Source organism: Ascidia mentula, chromosome 8 (genome assembly GCF_947561715.1).
Source record: "Ascidia mentula chromosome 8, kaAscMent1.1, whole genome shotgun sequence".
NCBI lineage: Eukaryota > Metazoa > Chordata > Ascidiacea > Phlebobranchia > Ascidiidae > Ascidia > Ascidia mentula.
In genome coordinates, this window is record NC_138573.1 from 8,585,881 (window position 1) to 8,607,088 (window position 21,208).

The 21,208-nt window shown below is 41.2% G+C and overlaps 3 protein-coding genes across 3 annotated transcripts; 1 reads left to right on the forward strand and 2 right to left on the reverse strand.

Annotated features, from left to right (window-relative positions):
• The first annotated feature begins 1,904 nt into the window (after positions 1-1,904).
• LOC145912294 (choline/ethanolamine transporter FLVCR2-like) lies at positions 1,905-3,579 on the forward strand. Its single transcript, XM_082999717.1, has 2 exons — positions 1,905-2,552; positions 2,663-3,579. Exons 1-2 carry the CDS (start codon positions 1,977-1,979, stop codon positions 3,506-3,508), a joined length of 1,422 nt encoding a protein of 473 aa, XP_082855843.1. The 5' UTR covers positions 1,905-1,976; the 3' UTR covers positions 3,509-3,579.
• Positions 3,580-3,959: 380 nt separating this feature from the next.
• Positions 3,960-13,273, reverse strand: LOC145910731 (RNA-binding protein 26-like). The gene is made up of 24 exons (XM_082997931.1): positions 13,063-13,273; positions 12,532-12,650; positions 12,378-12,466; positions 11,721-11,833; positions 11,596-11,655; positions 11,222-11,308; positions 10,838-10,891; positions 10,595-10,728; positions 9,113-9,339; positions 8,722-8,821; positions 8,336-8,458; positions 7,994-8,074; positions 7,818-7,924; positions 7,309-7,479; positions 7,088-7,177; positions 6,847-6,984; positions 6,531-6,656; positions 6,394-6,459; positions 6,166-6,258; positions 5,981-6,085; positions 5,715-5,921; positions 5,420-5,506; positions 5,113-5,193; positions 3,960-4,585 (listed from the first exon to the last, which is right to left on the reverse strand). The coding sequence occupies exons 1-24, from the start codon at positions 13,122-13,124 to the stop codon at positions 4,307-4,309; spliced, it is 2,799 nt and encodes a 932-aa protein (XP_082854057.1). The 5' UTR covers positions 13,125-13,273; the 3' UTR covers positions 3,960-4,306.
• Positions 13,274-14,940: 1,667 nt separating this feature from the next.
• On the reverse strand, positions 14,941-20,460 carry LOC145911863 (uncharacterized). The gene has a single exon (XM_082999306.1). The coding sequence runs from the start codon at positions 20,458-20,460 to the stop codon at positions 14,941-14,943; it is 5,520 nt and encodes a 1,839-aa protein (XP_082855432.1).
• Positions 20,461-21,208: the final 748 nt, after the last annotated feature.

The window sequence follows — 21,208 nt, forward strand, 5'->3', positions numbered from 1 at the left end:
ATCCCTACACTGTTGTCAGTGAATCTTGCAGAGATTTCAAGTATTTTTTTTACCAAACGTTGACGTTAAACAGATAGACGACTCGGGAATATTTATGATAATTTTTTACCAATGATAGACTTTTATTAAAAATACATACGCACTACGGCTTTAATTAGTAAATCACGTGACGTGGGTATAACAGCACAGGCTTCGCAGTCAAAGCATTGCAGCCAAGCTGGACCAGCCACTTTTCCCGACAAGTCGGAGTGAGATCTGAAAAATCAAGCTCCCGGTGAGGTTTGAACTCACGACCCTGGGTTAACCAGGCCAAACGCTCCACCGCTCCTGTAGGACTCCTCTATCCAGAAAAAGCAGGAAAAGATTTTAAATCGATTGTCGCGACTGTTTAGAATTTAGATGAATGTTTTTCTCGCAAATAAGGAAGCTTAGCCTACCATTTTAGGGGAAGAAGTATTACTGCATTTTTGGGTGTAATATCAAACCTTTTCATAAATTTGGAGTGTGTTTTATCAGTTGTAGGCTATAATGAATATTTGAATGTTTTTGCGATACTGGGTAGGACAAAAATGTTAGAGACGCAACGCAAAAAGTTCGGGAATATCCTGTGCTGGATATGGCATGACAGAAAATAATTCCACTCACTTACGACAAGCAAAATTTAACTGACATCTGATAAAGCGAGGATGAAGCAGAAGAGTTTGAATTCAACACTTGTTTTGTTTTTAAATATTTTTTTTAACTTGTTTCCTCGGTAACAATTAACAAGACCGATACGTGTTACTCATATCAAAATTGCTAAATTATATCCAACTCAAATGGAAACCTATAGTGCGCATAAATATCGATTGCTGTTGTCCTCATAACGTCGAAGCTACGAGCTACATTTTCAGGTATTACAGCAACGTCCGACGATCGGATATGAGTACGGAAATCCAACAGCATGGTGCAATGATCAAAGAACGTATTAGATACATTTATGCGTGACCAAAGTCGTAAAGGTAAGAACAAGAACCTTAGCAGAAGCTGTAGAAAACAAAACCGCAACAAAAAGTTTATTGTGAATTGAAGCAGACGGTTGAGCAGAAGCAATAAAATCTTTTTTTGTGTAAATAAGTTTTGTTTACCGTTGTCTTAAAAACTGAAAAAGGAAGAGCGCTACATATTAAAGCAGTATTAAAATGCCATATCGGCTTCTGTTTACAACATGTACTTGGAATTCAATAAATCCGAATGCATGCAACTTTTTAGTAAAAGAGGAACAATGTTGTAATTTTACATTCTGCGTAGATTGTCATTAATTTCATTTTTTTTTGTGCAAAGTGCGTTTGCACACGAAACTGATTTCTAATCAATTAGTGAGTGCCGAAGAAATGGCGTTTTAGCCTGAGGCAATTGAGACAGCAAACGCTACTTTTGTGTTTTTACCGGTCACGTTTTGCAGCATGTAGCTTTACTTTTTAGTTTCTCTCTGTACTTTTCCAAGTGATTGGCATAATTACATGAATAGTTTGTTGACAAGGCTTACTTGAAGGCGATAAGCCTTCTGTGTCAATTAGGGTGGAGTTTTCATGCATTTTTTCCCAGAATAGAAATGCTGGAAGTATTACTTGAAAGAGAAATTGTTGTTTTTTTGTATGGTTTTCATATCGTGGCACTGCAAAGAAATCGTTTAATCTAATCTATGACTTGTTTTACAAGATGTATGTTGCTTGGCATGATGTGCTTCAAAATATAAGTTTGTAAAAATAACCTACTTACATTGATAGTATACGTCTTGGGAATTTCTTAAAACTATTATCTAACATTAAAGTTTTACGTGAACAATTCTTGGTAATTTAACATTGGCCGTGTTTTTTTTAGTAGGAGGCGATCGATCAGGGTTGTATAGGGAATAATTTAGATCGATATTGTACACAAGCAGTATTCTAATGCAATAATAAAGGCTCAATCAAACTGACAATTGTATTGCTGAAATGGATACTGCATCAATTGATACCACTGACTCATCATCACAGGAACCACACACAGAACATCAAGAAATCAAACTTGATTCGAGAAGATGGGTTGTACTTCTTGTAGCGTCCTTCGCCATTTCCATGAGGGGTTACAACCAGTCTTGCTTCGGCATCATCAACAACGTTTATACTAACTACTTTGGAGTATTGCCGTGGCAGGTTGACTGGTTCGTAGTGATCCAGTCAGTCATCTTTTTTGCAATATCACTACCAATGACCTTGGCAACCAAGAGGCTTAACTACAAAGTTTCGACTTGTCTTATTACTGGTACGCTGACAATGGGTTTTGCTGTAACTGCTTGCGGAATGCTTTCTCGATCCGCGGGCTTCGGTGTTATTCTCGGTGGCCAGGCAATAATGGGTTTTAGCAACATATTGTCCTGGTCTATTCCACCAGCTACTGCTGCCATCTGGTTTTCCTCCTCTGAAGTTGCAATGGCCATAGCAGTACAAGTGGTAGCGCGTGGAATTGGCGAAGCTCTCGGATGTATTGTTCCACCTATTTCAGTTGACGAGGACTCAACTCCAGAAGAGGTAAAATTGTGTTTTAATTCGGTATTTTTAGTATCTTTCAAAAAAGGATGTGTTTCTGCAAAAAAAAACAAGAGTATTTGCCTCAAGTAAAATCGTGTCAAATATTTCAGGTGAAATTCAAACTTCTTGGAATGTTTTCTGGATTGTCACTAATCGCGTTCGTTCTTTTCATCCTGTGCATCATCGTCGTGAAAAGTAAACCATCGCACCCGCCCAGTGTGGCCCAGGCCAAAGCGACGGCAATGGCAAAAGAGCAGCCCGACCTACGCACTTCCCTGTGCAATTTTTGGCAAACGATTAGTTCCTTGTTTTGCGACAAGACCTTTGTGTCAGTTTGGTTCGTGTTTGGTGCAATTAATCCCGTTCTGAGGACCAGCAACATCCTCTTATCCTCCATGCTTCACGACCAGTTTAAATCCAGAAACGACCTAAATTTCCAGGTCGGAGTTGTCCTTATGATTGCCTGGTCTATGTATACGGTAGGGGGATTTATTTCAGGTCCGCTCATTGCGCGAACCCGTCTCTACAAGGAGATCGTTCTAGTTAACGTCATTCTTATTTGCGTTACCTGTGTTCTATTGATGCTTGGTATTATATTTAGCAATATATACATGGTCTACTGCGCTGTTTCGGCACAAGGCTTGTTTATTGGCATGGCGAACGCGTCACTCTTCGAGTTGCTGATTGAAGTAACTTACCCCCAACCGGCGATGTTTGTTACCATGCTGGGAATCGTTATAATGGGCTTGTTTCGTTTAACGTATCCATTGGTTGGGCGCGTAATCCTCAAGTACGCTGGGGTACCTGCTTCTACGTCTTTTCCAATCGCCATGACGGTAGTTTGCATCATCTTATTGATCGTGGCGAAACCAGAATACAAGAGAGAAAAAGCAAACCGACTACCCGACGATTCTGTGCCGCTGATTTCACATGACGAACAGTCGGCGCTAAAGTAAAGAGAGTATAATTTATTTATAACAATGAATCCAATATAGATTTAGTCATCGACATGACTTGATCACCGTGAAGCGACATTGTCAGAGTTGATTGTAACGCAACGCATTAAAAAAATACGTCGCTTTTATGTCTCCATGCCACTCGGTACTGGTTTAAAATACTTTCAATGCCGAAACAACTTTTCACTGACACAAATATGTCGAAATTTACCTGCTTATGTTTTTCTTCAAATCTTGGTGTTGTTTTTCTTGTGTGATGTTGCTTCATTATTAAAGTATTTTGTGTCGATATACCGTTTTTTTGCAAACGTGCAGGTGTTCCAGCAGCAATTACAATGAACACGCGTCGTATTAACCCACAATTGTGTAAATGTGTTCTTCAAAGTTTCTCAGAACCAAAGCGCTGGTTGAAGAATCCAATCCATTAAAGACCACAAGTGTTAAAATTCGCACTGATTTTTTATTTCCAAGTTTCTCTGCCCGGAAGAGTGAAAACGCAGTTCACACAAAAAGATGAACTTTTATTTACAGAGCGTAATCATCGCCCAAACCGCCACAGGACCACAACACCACCGCCGTAACGCGGGCCATGTTTTAACCGTTTAAAAGTACAAAGCATTAACGATAGCATTGGGCGAACGACGAAGCCGCAATTCCAGACATTTCCGTTCATTTCTTGCAACAATGTAATATTTTTTCGTTTCAAGGATTTGTAACAGTGGGAAATCCCCGCCGACATAAAAATGTAGAAAAACGAGAAAATGGTCCTAATTTGGGATAAAAACGATTGTACGGTTGTCAGTGACGCCAGGAGCGCTCCTCATCCAAAGCAGCCTCCTCTTCATCATCATCAATCCCGGGACCAGTAAGAAGAGCTTCTTCGTCCAACTCCTCCTCCTCAAGCAATCCGTATCCGTAACTTTCTTCCTCTTCCGGAGGAGTGTAGGCCGCCACTGGTTCCACTACCACTGAGATCTCGTCTTCCTCGTCGCCGCTCTCCTCATCTTTCTCCTTCGCATGAAGAAGTTGGGCCGGACTGAGACCTTGATTTTGGGATGGGATGGCAGGAGGAGCAACCTGGGTAAATGGACAAAGAATCTTGACATTCAGTTATCACAGAATTTTGTGTAGGAATTTTGGTGGATTACAAATCGAGTCGATGGCGTTGAAGTAGAAGAAAACCTGGCAGTTCACAACTTAACCCGCGGATTTACTCTCATTGTAAAAAATAATCTCAGGAATAAACACGTTATTTCTCGATTTAGCACAAACATCATATCACTGCGTATTTCTGTTCTTGATTGTTATGACAAAAACTTTGGCACATTTTAGTTTTGAGTTTACATCAAACGAAAAAAACCTTCTTCGGTCATATTAAATCGTAATCGTGTTTGTAATTCAAATCAATATTTTACTTTACGAACTGACGACACACGACACACAGTTCCATGACGATGTCCACAGGGCGAAATGTACTTTACCATATTATACAAGTCTGACCCTGTAATATAACCTGTAGAGTACTTTGTGTGTGCTGTTAAGGGTTAAAACATGAACATCCGGCTTACAAAAGAAATAATGGGAAAACGCATTCTTCAACTCACCGACGCTGGTAGCTTGTTGGGTTGCGAGGTCCAGACAATAATCAAGTTTCGATTTTTGAACATGCTTCCTTGTGAGGCGGCCTAAGATGGATCGATACAAAGTGATTTAGAGCGTCTGGTCCACAACTCCCTACAGCACCAGTCCCTCATCTTATTTACTCTACTTAATTCCAGCAAAAGAACAGCATGAGAATTATACACTAATGGCACGGATTTGAATAATACGAGTGCTTAACGTGGGTAAGACGTTAATCACACAGTTTTTTAACAATTGTTTGTTTTTTTGAATCAGGACAAACATATTTACCTGTTCAGCGTCATGTCGTGTTTTGTATTTCACAGTGCACGTGATGCCTTCATCGTCGAAAGAAAACGTTTCAATGTCGCCGAATTCCTTTTGAATAAAAACGAACGTTAATTCGCAACACATTCTTATTTTTTCCTTTTTTTGAACAACTTTTACATAAAAAATGCTGTTAAAAGCCAATTGTTCATTGTTTTTATTCGACTCAACTTTTTCTTTTACGCGTGTATCAGAGGATCGTACTGTATTTTGCACATTCTAAAATGTTCCGAACTCAAATAACCGGTATTCGACTTACCGAAAAGTGCGTGATCATCTCGTCGTTCTCGTCGTCGTGGAAACCCGAAATCCGGATTTCGCACGGTCTGCGGTCGATGTTTGCTCCCGCTTTAATGAAGCGATGTATGTTGCCACGCCCACGACCACGCCCCCTGCGCCCACGACCACCAACCCAACCTCCACGGCTGGCGGACTGGTAAGCGTTCACCAGACCGTACGTGTTTGCCTGCGTGAGTTCAGATTCCTCATTAAAACTAATTTGGCGCAAGTCCGACTTAAGCTCACCTCCATTTTGAGCTGAGTAAGCTTCTTTTTAAGGATTGAAGTGTTCTCGCCGTTGGTCGATGCGTTGTACAAATCAAGCTCGGTGTCGAGGAGATCCTTTTGCGTCTGAAAACGAATTGCAATCGATGGTTACGTAATTTAAGTTTAAAAAAAGGTAGCGGAATACAATCAGCAATAAAACAAACCTTCTTTTTCTTTTCTTGTACCACTTGAGGGGCTGTTTTTGACTTTGTCACGTTTCGTAAACTATCGATGTTGCCCGTCAATGCTTTCAAAGTCTAACATTGGAAAAAATCATTTTACACGTTTTTTGTTCAAACACGCACAGACCTTTTGTCATTGGCGTAATTCATCGCTTTACATTATTGTTATATTTTGCTGATTTATTTAACCGCCTCAAATGGAACACCCACCTTGATAAGTTCCATTCTTTCACTGGGTTGCATCGATTTGTGAGACTCCAATTTGACGAGAAGCAACTGAATATTACCAAGAATTGAGTTTTATTTTTTGCAACGCACACACTTACAAGGCAAACATTCTTACAAACCTTTTGCTGCTCGATTTGTTTCTGCAAAAGTCCATGTTTCTGCTTTTGAAGTTCGGCCTTTTTCTGTCTCACCACGTTCTGTTGTTGGATCGCTTTTTGTTTGGCGGCTTGGCGAGCTGCGATCAGCTGAAATATTCAAAACAGTGTCTGAGAAATTTGCAAACCATGCTCACACATTGAATCAACACAAAAATATTCCAATAAAATCTTCAACTAGAATACGAACGACGAAAATCATTACCCTCCAAGGTGAAACTAAAATTTGGACACGGCCCATTGCAGAATTTTGACGGATTTATTAGGGACGTTCCCATACCTTTTTCTTTGCTTCAACAGCAGCCTCTTTAGTTGCGAGCAGCTCAGCGGGGTCAGGTTCGGTTGCTTTCTTCCCTTCAACATCATCAGCAACATCCGGGTTACTGATCGTGCGCGAAAGATTTACAGATGAGAAGGCCTATGAGTAAATCAGTTGTTTTGGGAGAAATGCTTCGCACAACAACATGAATCAGTACGTCGGGTGTTTAGCGCCACCGCGCGACTACAGGGCAGGTACTTACCACTTTGTTTTGCTCCACTCCAGGTGCGGTGTATTTTAACTGATTGGGAGTTGGGAGCGATCCGAGTCGATCCTTTACTGAAGGCTTAGGCTAAAAAAGAATGCCGCAAGGTTCGTTTAAAAGTCAACAAAAAGCCAAAAATATCAAAACTTTGTCACATTGAGGCTTTTGATCACTCCTTAAACAGTCTTAACCAAACTCAAACGTTAATGAAGTCTTACATTGCCGTTGGTTCCTTGAGTCGATTGGTCGTCGTTACTGGATTGCGTGTGCCAGTAAACTCTTATAAAGCGGTTGTTAAGAACTGCCCCTGTATCGCGAATAGCCGCCCGTGCACTGTTGGGATGCGCGAATTCAATTAAGGCTTGACTCGGCTGTTGATCGTATTTAACCTGCATATAAATGTGATTAGGGAATGCACCAAAGGTCTGTTTCAGCGCATTTATTGGCCAGGCTTCCAAATTGGCCGAATAAAAAAATGCTTGGTTCGAGTCGTGCGACTTGCTCTTTTGAATTTGGACAATTTCAGTATGTGTGCTTCATTCTACTTACAGTTATTCCCATAATAAGTGCATTGTTTGGTTTGCAGTAGTTACTTGAAATTTGTAATTAATGGAATGTACAAATATTGTATTTAGGAACACCTAATTCGAATCAAACTCCACAAAATAAAGAGAAATATGATAGATTTTATCATCTGGTAATGCAAAGATTTCCACATCCGACTCACTTGAATGTTGTTAATTGCACCGAACTTAGCGAAGTGTTCGTTCAGTTTTGTGATGTTGTTTAACATAGGTGGAATTTTCTTCACAATCAAAGTTTTATTGCCGTGCCCTGTAACAAATTTACAACATAGAAAGGCTCCATCATCAAACTACGCTAAAAAAAACAAGTTAATTGTACCTGGAGCATTGTTAAAGTAAGGTCTTTTTACATTCGGTTCTCCTCCAATTCTGTCTATCGCTGGCCTTTTTCTTGCATTTTCTGTAAAATCAGTCCATGTACAAAAAGTGAAAATTCATGTTTTTTTGACAAAATCACACACATGCATAAAATGCCAGGAGACAATTCAGGAACACAACAGAACAGCTAATAACTTGAATTGTGAAAATCAAACGCCTAAAAATTTCTTATGTTGACAGAGGTCAAATCACTGTTGCTCTGTTTCCAACTATTTCAAATGATAATTATTCTTGGCTGCATAAGTCCACTGAACAGTTATTCAAATATAAAACTTGATCTTACCATGTTCGTTGGTGACTGTCAGTGACAGTACTTGGTTGGTGTTGGGTTTTCCCACATCATTCCTATTAATTTCAGGTGCTTCAGGATTATATGGTTGCTGAGTCTGTACACCAGTGGGAGGGTCTGACAAAAACATTTTAATTACATTTCATCCGTAAAAGTAAGAAAATTAAATGTAGGTATGTTTAAAAGGTTATCAATCTTTTTGCATTGTGTACCGGTCAAGTTGGTAAAATTAAAGTTAAAATATAATGAATGAACATATTGTTGAATAAAAATTAATATTGCAAAATTATGCACTTTGTACCAGCAGAAATCCATTTAATGTGAAAATTATATTATTGGGGACCAGTACAAGGTTGAGAAACACTGGTGTATTTGCTTACATGGAGGGCGAATAAAATTAGGAGGTGGAACTTTGATGTTGATTGGAGGTGGAAAGGGATAACCAAGGTGGGGAGGTGGAACAGGCATCGGAGGAGGAATCTGAAAGAAAGATTGCCCACAGTTTGGTCACATATTGACGCAGAAATTTCCACAGACTGTTTTGACCCTAGTTTTATCAGGCATGTTCTTGAACATGTTAAGGATTTGTTTTTATAACAGTTCAAGACCAACAAATATTCACGCTTTTAGTCAAAAATACAGCGCTAGATGTAAAAAACACAAACTTGTGTTTATTGGCTGTATGTGTATGTAATATTTGTTCATTTTTGCCACCTACCAGCAATAATTTTCTGTTACAGGTACAAAAAGCACCATGTGACATTTGCTTACCATTGGAGGCATTGTCAGTGCTATAGGAATACGGGGTAACACTGTTTGTGGAGGAGGAACGCTAGCTGGAGGTGCGGCTGGTGCTGTTGGAGCTTCTGTCTTGTTTTCGTTGGGCTTGTCATTGCTACGTTGGTTACTTGTTGGAGTAAGCGAGAGATCATCCACAACCACCGCATCTTCACCGTGGTCAAATGGACACTGATCCCCTTTCATGCAAAATCCTTTTTCTAGCAATGTGAAAAAAATAGTTGTTAATGCCTTTGTTTAGCAATAAAACAATAATGCCAAATCAGTGATTAAAAATAAAGACTGAAACAGTTTTGTATTTAAGCTTTCAGGCAACAAAACATGCCCCAAATGATCATTTCTGAACAACTTCAAAAATTGAAATATTGGGATCTACCCAAAACTGCAGATGCAGGCCTAGCGATCACTGTAACTTTCGTAATAACATTAAAAAAAGCAGTAGCTTTTTACTACAGGATCAGCCTGGCTACAAGCGAATTGCATTTTCTACAGATCAAACTGTTCGAGGTAGTTCTGGCCCTTGTGGCCATTGCAGTTTATGTGGGTGACACGGAAAAGGGAAGACATGGTTCCAGCAATGTCAAATATCACCCTCCATGCCAGCACAGCAAACCTCCAACAAAAGTTAACTTGCCAGAATTATGGCATATACGTAGCTGTGTGGAATATGTGGGCCAAACTAAAAATAGTTTCGCCGTCAGATGGCATGGCCACAGAGCAAAGTGGGGGAGCTTTTCCATTGACAAAGGGGATGATAACGTAGCTATGCTAAAGCACTACGCAACCCAGTACAAGTCCACTTTTGTAAATCAACCAAACATTGCAAATTGCTTTCATGTAATATTTGTTGAACAACCACATTTTCGGGATTTAGACATGTGCGAGGCAAAGTGGCTTCACCTTGTAGGTGCCACCATTGATATTGCCTAGGGTGTGTTGATGCTTTTTAAGATCTTTTTTAATTGCTTTTAATCGTTTTATTGGTTCTATGTTTTTTGTGTGTGTTTTTAATGTGGCTCTACGCTGTTCGTCTTATCGGCGTGTTCCTTATTTCTATACGCGTCTGATGTTGTTTCTCCACCGTGTTAGTAATTCTCTTACTTTTTCATGCAAGGCTGGTAACTCAGTGTTTTGCCTTGGCACGGTTGCATTGCAAGAGGCCAAAGTTTTTATCATTTATTTTTTATCACTTGCCCTTTCTTTTCTTTACTGTTGTTGTTTTTCAGGCGTTTTTTAATCTCATATATTGTGTTTACTGCAAGAAACTGAAGATGCCATGGGGCGAAATATATATTTCTGATCATAAGCCAGGCTGATCCTGTAGTAAAAAGCTAATGCTTTTTTTAGCGTATCTAAAGAATTAATCATTTTTTAGAAAAGCAGTACGCACCATTTGAAATGTGGTTGGAACATATAATGGTTTTTAGTGGTTCCATCAGGAGAGTGGTTACTTACGTTCATAATCCCAACACTGCTGTTTCTTTTTACTTCCATCCTGAACACGATCAGACTTCTGCTTATCCAAAGACTGTGATCTATCAGACCCCCTTTCAGGAGAAGCAGATCTGGATCTGCTCACTGATCTGGACCTAAATACACAAACCCTCAAATTGAGTACAGCCTGAAATCAGCACAAACATAGGATTTCAATTTGAGTTGCTCGAAACTAGTGACATCCTGGAAAAATGATGGCTATACCTTTTCCTTCTTTGTGGAGACCTTGATCTTCTTGGTGAAGCAAGTTTTTGTAGTCTAAACAAACAATGTAACTGTATATACTCAAATAAACTGTTTACAGTCACTCCTATATTCTTTATATATGCCAGTAGTTAAAACTTTTATTTGGGAAGCCACATTTGTGATGCAAAAGTATTTTAGGAATATTTGTAATAAAATCACTGTAAATAAAAAGCAAAATCGAACAAATTTAAACATAAGCTAGATTTTTGGACTTCTGGTGGTGTATCTTGACTTAGGGATATCACAATTACAAATTACTATACGACACCACTGATATAACATACCAATACAATTTAAATGTCTGGTATTTAAAACCAATAAATAAATGTTTCAAACATTTACCTTCTCTGTAATGGTTCCTGTGGGGCTCTCCCTCTTCTTCTGCTTGGAGATAAAGAACGACTCCTTGGACGTCTTCCAAAGTGCCTCCTATAACATCACACAACAAACAGTAAATACCAAGCACCTAGAAGCTATTTCTTGAAGACTAAGTTGATGTTTATATTATTTTTTTGTTGTTTCGGGGTGCTGCCACAGTATAACACATGCTTTATATATATATATAGGTGAAATTTTAATACATATACAACATTTGTTTTTATATCCTTAGTTTCACATTGCTAACCACAACTAATAATAATAAATATTGTGGCTGCCAGGCATGATCTATATTTACTTAAATACATTTTAGTAAAGCCAATAAAAAAGGTTCTTGCCGATTTTCTGCTCCAGGTGATCGACGACGATGTCTGCGATCATCAAAATGGCGTCTACGCCTACAAAATATATTTGATTTAGGAAAATTTCTCTAAGTAGCAAAACCCACAATCACAATACATACGTTGCATCAGGACTGCGTTGCCTTTGCCGTACTGGAGACTTTGATCTTGACTTAACTTGTTGTTGTCTGGATTCTTTCTGCTTTTCCTTAACTTCTTGATCAGGTGCCTGAACCTGAAAAGTAATTTTGTTTTCAGTAAGCAAGGGTATAACTATGGCTGGGTTTACATAATTGCGTACACACACCTTGCCCAGTGCAATCGATATATGCTAAGCAGTAATAAAATTGTTGTCAGTTTTGGTCTTGGGAGAATTTGATTAGAAATAACAATAACCATTTATGTGATGCGCCATAAAATTAGCGGTGATTTTGATGTGCTTGCATGGTTTCAAAATATTTTACATTTGCTAGAATTACTTAAATGATTGGAACTTATCTACTTATTACTAAACAAATCCCTGTCCTGTGGACTTTGGCTATCAGAAACGGAAGCACGAAAGCTATGCTCTCAAGTGGTAAAAATTATACACACTAAGTTAAGACCATGGGTATTTTAGGGCCTTGGTTTATCAACAAAGCTGGACGAGGTTGCAAGCGAGAATCTTCAATTTTACAAAAGCAAAACTTCCCAGAAGTAATATCAAGGCAAAATGGCCCTAGTGCAAATGTCTTGCCATGTTATGAAAAAGATTGGTAGTTTATCACCAGGTTTCCTACCTCAGTATTGGTTGTAGAATCTGGTTGTGTTCCTATGTACGATTTTGTTTCCAGAACTTCAAACAAGGCACTTACAAATTGGTCGGTATCTGAAAAACGATGATGTTGCAGGACAAATGACATAAAAAATGAAAAAAAAATAAATTGGAATTACCATTTTGCAAGAAAACTTCAAGTTGCCCTTTGCATACTGTTTTCAGGTCCTCATCTGTTTTATCTTTTCGAACAAGGGCTATAACATACTTAGCAAGAGCATTTGGATCAGCATCACACCTAAAAAAATATATATTTATAATTTTTGTAAAATTCATTTATAATGTTACTATGACAGCACAGAGCTGCACTGATGAGACCTAATAGGATGAAACAGTGTCCACTCCTTGTAGATCTATGATATTTGGTAGTCTTTTAACCACTGTCTTTATTTTGTCTCACAATATATTTACAAAAATCTACTACACAGTTAGATCGAAACATTTCTGTAATTTGTTTCAAGGTTTTTCATATATTATTGCATTTGGTTAACTTTTTCTGCGAGAATAGTTGATAAAATTTTAAAACTGTGATTAATACTCATGCATATCCTTTCCAATCTGGCAACATAGCGGGCCAAAAAAGACTGTGGTGTGTTATTTTTTTAATCTTAATTAGATTCTTAAGTTTACAACACAAAACACTAACTTACACTGGGGATAGTTGTTTCACAAGCCAAACTTTCAAAGCATCAATGTTTTCTATAACAACCATTCTTGTTTGCCAGATAGTAACAAGACAGAAATCTTTTGTCTTGATGATGTTTTCAGCAAACCAACTGCGGATAAGCAGCCAAGAACAAATAGATAGCTTTATAGAGATATCTTAACAAGCATAAGTACTACAAATGGTCTTATTTTTACGATACTAAAAGGCAGATAAAAACCAATTACAAAATACAGCAACCTATCGAAGTTGACAGTCAACAAAACAGCACAACACGTACAAGTTTTGAAATATTTGAGTTGTTTTTCGTAAGCCAAAGAAATACAATCGAAAAAAATTAAAACTGTCACGAAACGAAAACTCGCAGGTGCGACTGACGAACGTGAGAAACTTGCCACTAGAGGCAGCATTAGGAAAATTCTATGATCTGCAGAGAATATTTCACTTTAGTTTTTTAAAAAAATAGACTTTTTGTAGACAATTTCTTATATGTTGTGGAAAAAAACAAAAAAACAGCAGGCTATTTTTTGTTTTTGCATCTTGTAAATATATTAATCGTATTTAGTAAAAGGTCAGCAACAAATGACTGCAAAAATATGTAAAAATGAAAAACTTACCCAGTTGGAAAATAATTTTGTATTGGGATTCACATGAAGTTTGTAGGTCTCAAACAAAATTATAATGTCGTCAAATTAGTGTAGCCTGGTCGTATTACTGCCCTAGATGTCATTTACCAGTAGGCCATACCTTACGGCAGGGTGTGCATGACAATGTCTCCGTGCTCTAAAGTTTGGAGGCGCTATAATGTCTTCTCGTAGAGTGATTTGTCAAATCCTCATTATTTTATACGTCAGTCAGGTCAGCTCCATATAATGATGGAGCTACACCAACCGCGTCAATCAAACTGATGATGCCATAAGTTCTTGCGGAAACGTTTTTCGTACATGAAACATGACAATAACAGTATGGGCCAGTCTTTTTATTCTAATTATTTGGTTAGGCTTTGATCCTATTCACTTTACCAACGACTTTTCGGCAGCGATAACCTAGCATGGAAAAAGATCGCTTGAGTTATGTTTCGCTTTCCTAAACTCTTATGGAGACCATCAGTAGGGTCGACTTGTACTGTCGTTCAACGGTTTAAATCAATGAATTTATCAGTCTGTCAATATAATCTATTCTATAGTTACAGTTCAAATAAAATCAAATCATGTTTATTTTGCAACTACGCAAAGAACAATATACAAGGTGTAACGTGCTTTTTCTAGCCGATCGGTAACGCTACACGTTGCACAGCGGTTCAGCACAAAATCTCTCGAAACGCGCTCCTAGCTTCCCAGATAGTCACCAAGTACAGGACACAAAACACAGTTGTATTCAATGTGAAATGAATGACGGGCGCAAAGTCACGGCGCCGGAACGGGAGCGGTTTCTAGTAAAGAAACACAATTGTACGATCAATACGTAAACAAATTTACACTATAGCAAAATCAATCACACTCACCGAACTGTTTTGCGACCGATCTTATTCAGAGAATTGTCCGTTGTGACAACACATTTTCAGTAGCATTATTATAATCCAGTAAAGTTTCAATTGCTGCAAGGCACAGTAAACGAACTATTTCGCAGTTTTGCTTATTCAAATAGAATCATTATTATTAAAGATACCACAATAACTGGTAACACAACTAGCCAAGAAAAAACACAACCATGCGGTCTGCACGCGCACGGCTACTGCGCAGCCTTTGTGACGCAATAACGGAAGTTGTGCCAAACATAGAAAACGTAATGGAAAGAACTAACGAAATCGGGTTTGGGAATCTACATCCTCCCCCCCAAAATTGGGCATTGTACCAATTTTACATCAACACAAAGATTCACAAACAGTTTTCAGTTCAGTCTCATCCTGTGCGGCAGGGATTACCACGCAGAGTTTAGTGATGGGTCTCCTGAGGACGCCGCCGGCCGTCTTCACTTCAACGCTCCTCACCACCTGGTGTTTGTCATGGAATAGTTCGGTAACTCTACCGAGAGGCCATCGACATCGTGGAGCAGAATCATCGACGAGTAGCACAACATCACCTTTGGAAAAGTTACTTTTTCGGGTGTGCCATTTTTGTCTGGAGATGATTGTCCGGGGGTACTCCCTCAGCCATCGTTGCCAAAACTCATCGGCAACATGTTGAACCAGGCGGTATCGGCGTCTGGCGTAGCAATCGCTCGGGTAGGTAATCGTCGGCGGCAGTCCCACAGATGGGTTAATTCGTAATAGGTGGTTTGGCGTCAAGGGCATGTCCTCACCGACATCCAGGGGGACTTCAGTTAGTGGTCGTGAATTTACGATCTTCTCCACTTCCAACAGCAACGTGTGTAGGGCGTCATCGTCTAGTTTTCCCTCAGGATAAATCGCCATCATAATTCTTCGGACGGTTCTGATCATCCGTTCCCACACTCCACCCATGTGGCTTGCTCCTGGTGGGTTGAACGACCACTTCACCTTCCGCTGGCGCAGGTAGTCGCAGATCTGATTTTGGTTCCATTTCTCCACGTCTTCCTTCATAACGCGGTTTGCTCCGACGAAATTGGTTCCATTATCCGAGTAAATGTGTGATATTGGACCACGTCGTGCAAGAAATCGCCTCAAGACGTTCAAAAAGGCGTCTGTAGTTAGGTCGGCAGCAACTTCTAGATGAACAGCACGTGTCGTCATACACGTAAACAGACATCCGTACCTTTTAATTTCGCATCTGCGTTGTCTGATCAGCAAAGGTCCGAAATAGTCCACACCGACGTGTGAGAATGGTAGTTCGTCAACCTGCAATCTGGACGGAGGCAGGTCAGCCATCAGCTGCTGACCTGGCCTGGCATTTCTTCGTCGGCAAAACAAGCAATGGCGTATAACCCGACGAACAGTCGCTCGGGCGTTCACTATCCAGTAGCGCTGGCACAACAAACTCAATGTGTAGTTGATACCAGCATGCCCCGCACCTTGGGCGTGAATTTCTTGGGCAATTAATTCCGTTAGGCGACAATCATTGGGCAGAATCGCCGGATGCCTTGTTTCGTAGCACAACCTCGCGTTGTCGAGTCTGCCGCCAACACGAAGTATGTCGTCCTTCAATATAGGGTCGAGCCTATAGAGCGCAGATTTTGGCAGCAGTTTACCCGTGGGTAGCGATGCAAGCCAGTCAGCAAAGTGCTGACGCTGCACAAACTTGACAAGTTCTGACTCAGCAATTATTAATTCGTCAACGGATATAGGCGAGTGTGACACGGTCACCTCTTTCTTTTTCGCTTTACAGTACAAGTAGCGTTTAAACCTGAGCAACCATGCAGTTGCCAGCTTCAAACGATGTAGTGACGAAAAATAGCCAATCAAACGATCAGTGCCTTTTTCTTCGAGCGTTGTGAGGAAAACATCCGCCTTGATTCTTTCCAAGTCAAAGCTTTTGTAGACCTCAGCAGTAGTTGGTATCTTGGTGAAACGATTTGGCCACTGGTCGGGTGTCTTTCGCAGAAACTCAGGTCCGGTTAACCACATTCCACTGCACAGTGCATTGGCAGTGACACCGCGAGACGCTGCATCAGCCGGGTTCTCGTCGGTTGGTACGTGCATCCAATCATGGACACATGAGTGATTCAAAATCTGTGTAATTCGATTTCGCGAAAATATAGGAAAGTTCTTGCTGTCGGCGTGCAAACTCTGCAGCACAATGGATGAGTCTGTCCAAAACAGACAAGGACAGTCTTCTAAATCAAGTTCCTCCTTCACTGTTCGTGACATTTTCACTGCATCCAAAGCAGCCTCCAGTTCCAGTCGTGGTATGGTTTGCCTTCCTGAACCGGAAAGCAGTGATTTGCCCATCACCAGCGAGCACGTAACGTTCGAGCGGTCATCTACTGACCTCAGGTAACAAGCACAACCTCGTGCTTCTGACGAAGCGTCAGCAAAAACATGTAACTGTACTTTGGACGCATTGGTGGTCATTCGATAAAAACGAGGTATTCTTACCTCACAAAGCTCACAGAGGCTTTCTCGCCATTTTCGCCACCTGGCTTGATCCGTGGTCGGCACGACATCGTCCCATCCAATCTTCTGTTGACACACGTCCCTGTAGATCAATCGAGCTTCTAGGACCACGGGTGCAACGAATCCAAGGGGGTCAAACAAGGAGTTTGTCACAGAGAGCATTCCACGTCGCGTGATCGGTTTGTCCGGCAGGACGACATTAAATCCAAATTCGTCCTCTGGAAGACGCCAGCTGATTCCCAGAACACGTTCCTGTACCTCTCCGCCAAGCGGAATGTTCTGGATTGATTTGGACCTTTCCTCATTAGGAACAGAGGTCGTCACAGCGTCACTCGATGACAACCATTTTGTCAGCCTGAAACCTCCCATGGACAGCAAACTTCTTAAATTTTCCACCATTTTCATTCCCATTGCTTCTGTGGGGATTGATAATAAACAATCGTCCACATAAAAGTTTTTTCTCACGACCTCGGTGACACGAGGATCAAAAAACTTCCCAAATTCACGTGCAGTTTCACGTAGGCAGAATGTGGCACAGCTTGGGGACGACTTTGCGCCAAATAAATGAACAGTCATTCGGTGCGGCACAGGGTCCTTTAGTGTGTCGCCTCCTGGCCACCACAGGAATCTGAAGGCGTCACGATCCTGCTGTGTGACGCGTACTTGGTGGAACATGGCTTCTATGTCCGCAACCAAAGCCACGGCTTCTTTGCGGAATCTCAAAAGCACTCCAACCAACGAGTTCATCAAGTCTGGTCCTTTCATCAAGTGATCGTTTATAGAGTTACCGTCGCACTTTGCGGCACAGTCAAAAACGATCCGAAGCTTTTCCGGCTTCTTTGGGTTGACCACGGGATGGTGAGGAAGGTACCACTTCCGACCGTCAGTACTAATTTCTTCTTCTGGTACCCGTTCGGCATAACCCTTATCCAGAAGGATTTGCATCTGCTGTACATACCTTTGACTTAAACTTGCATCATGCGACAAACGCTTCTTAAGACCAGACAGTCGTTTCTGTGCCAATTTCAAAGTGTTGGGAAGAATATCTGCCGAATTTCGCCACAACAGTGGCAGCTGGTAATGTCCATCTTTGTGTTCCACTTGCTTGGTCATGATGTCATATGCAATGACGTCCTCCGCTGAAAATTTCAATCCAAACTCCATTGCTTCCCTGTTGCTCCGGAGCCACTGTAGGAAGGATTCAGCAACCCCCAAATCACCACTTCGCATGGGGTAAGTTTCACCATCATCGGTCACGATGACGTCATCGATGTTATTAAAGGGATTGAAACGTTCAATTCCCTGCAACAGAAAACTACAGCCCCTGGGGGTTTTCTGTGGAGCATAACCTCTTAGCAACCAACCCAGAGGCGTTTTGACAGCGTCCGGGTACTCCGGATCAGGAGAGAACCGACTCTCCAAACATCGATGAACTAAGTAGTTGTCTGTACCAATAAGTAATGTGACAGACCCACCTTTGATTTGCGGTAAATGCACTCCCTGCAGATGCTTGGGACGAACAGATGTTCCAAACTTTGGGACATGCTCAGGCGGAACAGGTATTTCGTCAAGTAGCGTCACTTCCGGTAAATTGAACTCCTCTCCTCCCATCAAGGGCAGTACTGACATGGAGATTTTCACGGTGTTCAGCTCCTTTGCACCATTGATCGAACCGAGCTGCATACGAACGGGTTCGCCTTCTACCTCAACATCCAACATGTCGATCAGCCGTTTCTCACAGAAGGTTTTGTCCGAACCAGTGTCCAGCAGAGCATATGTTTCAATTTCCTTATCCCCGACGCGGACTCGAACAGGAACAATGTCTAACCAAGCGGACAATGAGTTGCTACCATGACAGCCCACGGTATTCAAGCAACTACCCTGCGTCAAAGACGCCGAGTCATTTCCATTTTTGTCCTCCGAAGATGCATCTGTCGGTCGAGGTCTCGCCGGATTGTGCAGTAGCACATGATGGTATGCACTTCCACAACCTTCCTCATGGCAAACCGTCTTACTGCTACAATCGACAACCATGTGTCCCACTTCGAGACACCGGAAACACAAACCTTTCGCTCTCACAAATTGTCGTCGCTCACGATGCGATTTTCGTTTAAACGCATAGCAGACGGAATCTACGGTAGACATGCCAGTGATTTCCTCCAATGATACGCAGCATCTCTTAAGGAGGACGGCCAACTTTTCCAAACCGTCGGGGTCGTTTCGTCCAATCTTCGGACTTTCTTGCAACTTCCTTTCGCAGCAACGAGCGATGATATGTGGTTGACCATAGCGTTCGTACAATTCTTTCCAAGCAAGTTCGTAGCTTATTGCAGGGTTTGAGGATGACGTATAGTGCCTCAGCTTTTCATTGACACTCGGCGTGCAATGTTGCAGCAAATATGTAAGTCTTAAATCATCACAGTCTAATCTGCTAGCAATATGAATTTTGTACCGATTTGCAAATGACCAATAGTCCATAGGGTCGCCATCAAACTTTGTTATTTGTGGTTTTGGCAGAAAACGTTCACCAACCTCCGTATAATGTGGTCTAAATTGTGTCGTAGAGGTATGTCCGTTATGTGGCGAGTAAATATTATCACGTGGTACCTTTTGGCGACTAGGACGTTCGAATTCCTTGAACTTTATTTCATTTGGTTTAGGATCTTCGATCACTAATTCTTCAGGAACCTTGGGACACACTGTGTCTTTTCGGGGTTGGTATTTTAACGAACAAACACTCCCAACTTCTTCCCATGCGTTCAGTTCGGCTTCTGCTAATTCTAACTTCCGTTGAGATTCGCGATCAGCGATTTCAGCTTCCAATTTTCTTTTATCTAGTTCTCGTTCAAGAGTGAACTCGGCTCGTTTTAATTCCTCTTCTTTTCGTTCTTCATCTTGCTTGCGTGCTAAACGAGCAAGATTTAGCTTCACACGACTTTCCTTTAACTTAATACTGTATGTCGAGCTCCTAGAAGATCTTACGCTCCCAGTGTGAATAGTGGATTCACATGGTTTCGACGTTCTACTTGCGGGCGGTGAACGGCTACCAGCTTCGGAGACAGGCACCGGTGTTGAAATGTCTCGCAGCCACTGCCTGACGCGAGTGTCAAATTCGTTCTTGCCTCGAACACAATCCCTTTTTCGAGACACGCTTCCCGGCATTGTGGCCTCATCAGACATATCTTCACACAGGTTCATAACCTCGGTGTAGCTTGCTTCTACGGCAAGCAACGCTTCTTGCAGTTTTTCCTTTTCGCGGTTGAGCATCACCCTCTCAGCATCGAGGTAATCATCTTGTAACTGTTTTAATGCACAGCCAAGCCGTTTTCTCTTCTTCTTTGTCAGGACAGGCATGTTGTGACGTCACAAACGGTTGTAACAATAACAGTTCGAAACTTGTATGTAACGTGCTTTTTCTAGCCGATCGGTAACGCTACACGTTGCACAGCGGTTCAGCACAAAATCTCTCGAAACGCGCTCCTAGCTTCCCAGATAGTCACCAAGTACAGGACACAAAACACAGTTGTATTCAATGTGAAATGAATGACGGGCGCAAAGTCACGGCGCCGGAACGGGAGCGGTTTCTAGTAAAGAAACACAATTGTACGATCAATACGTAAACAAATTTACACTATAGCAAAATCAATCACACTCACCGAACTGTTTTGCGACCGATCTTATTCAGAGAATTGTCCGTTGTGACAACACATTTTCAGTAGCATTATTATAATCCAGTAAAGTTTCAATTGCTGCAAGGCACAGTAAACGAACTATTTCGCAGTTTTGCTTATTCAAATAGAATCATTATTATTAAAGATACCACAATAACTGGTAACACAACTAGCCAAGAAAAAACACAACCATGCGGTCTGCACGCGCACGGCTACTGCGCAGCCTTTGTGACGCAATAACGGAAGTTGTGCCAAACATAGAAAACGTAATGGAAAGAACTAACGAAATCGGGTTTGGGAATCTACACAAGGAATGGAAATGGCATGGGCCATAAAGGTTATCGAGTCAGGCGCGCATGTAAAGGTGATTTCCTCACGAAGAATCACCGTCTGTCGTAGGATCGCAGCCAGCAGTCGCACTGGGGAGGTGA

Coding starts and splice junctions, on each gene's coding strand:
- LOC145910731 (XM_082997931.1), bottom strand. CDS start 13,124: ATGGTTGTTATAGAAAACATTGATGCTTTGAAAGTTTGGCTTGTGAAA. Junction 8,459..8,721: donor TAATTTTATTCGCCCTCCAT/GTAAGCAAATAC, acceptor TGTTTTTGTCAG/ACCCTCCCACTGGTGTACAG. Junction 5,922..5,980: donor TTACTCAGCTCAAAATGGAG/GTGAGCTTAAGT, acceptor GAACTCACGCAG/GCAAACACGTACGGTCTGGT.
- LOC145911863 (XM_082999306.1), bottom strand. CDS start 20,460: ATGCCTGTCCTGACAAAGAAGAAGAGAAAACGGCTTGGCTGTGCATTA.
- LOC145912294 (XM_082999717.1), top strand. CDS start 1,977: ATGGATACTGCATCAATTGATACCACTGACTCATCATCACAGGAACCA. Junction 2,553..2,662: donor AGGACTCAACTCCAGAAGAG/GTAAAATTGTGT, acceptor CAAATATTTCAG/GTGAAATTCAAACTTCTTGG.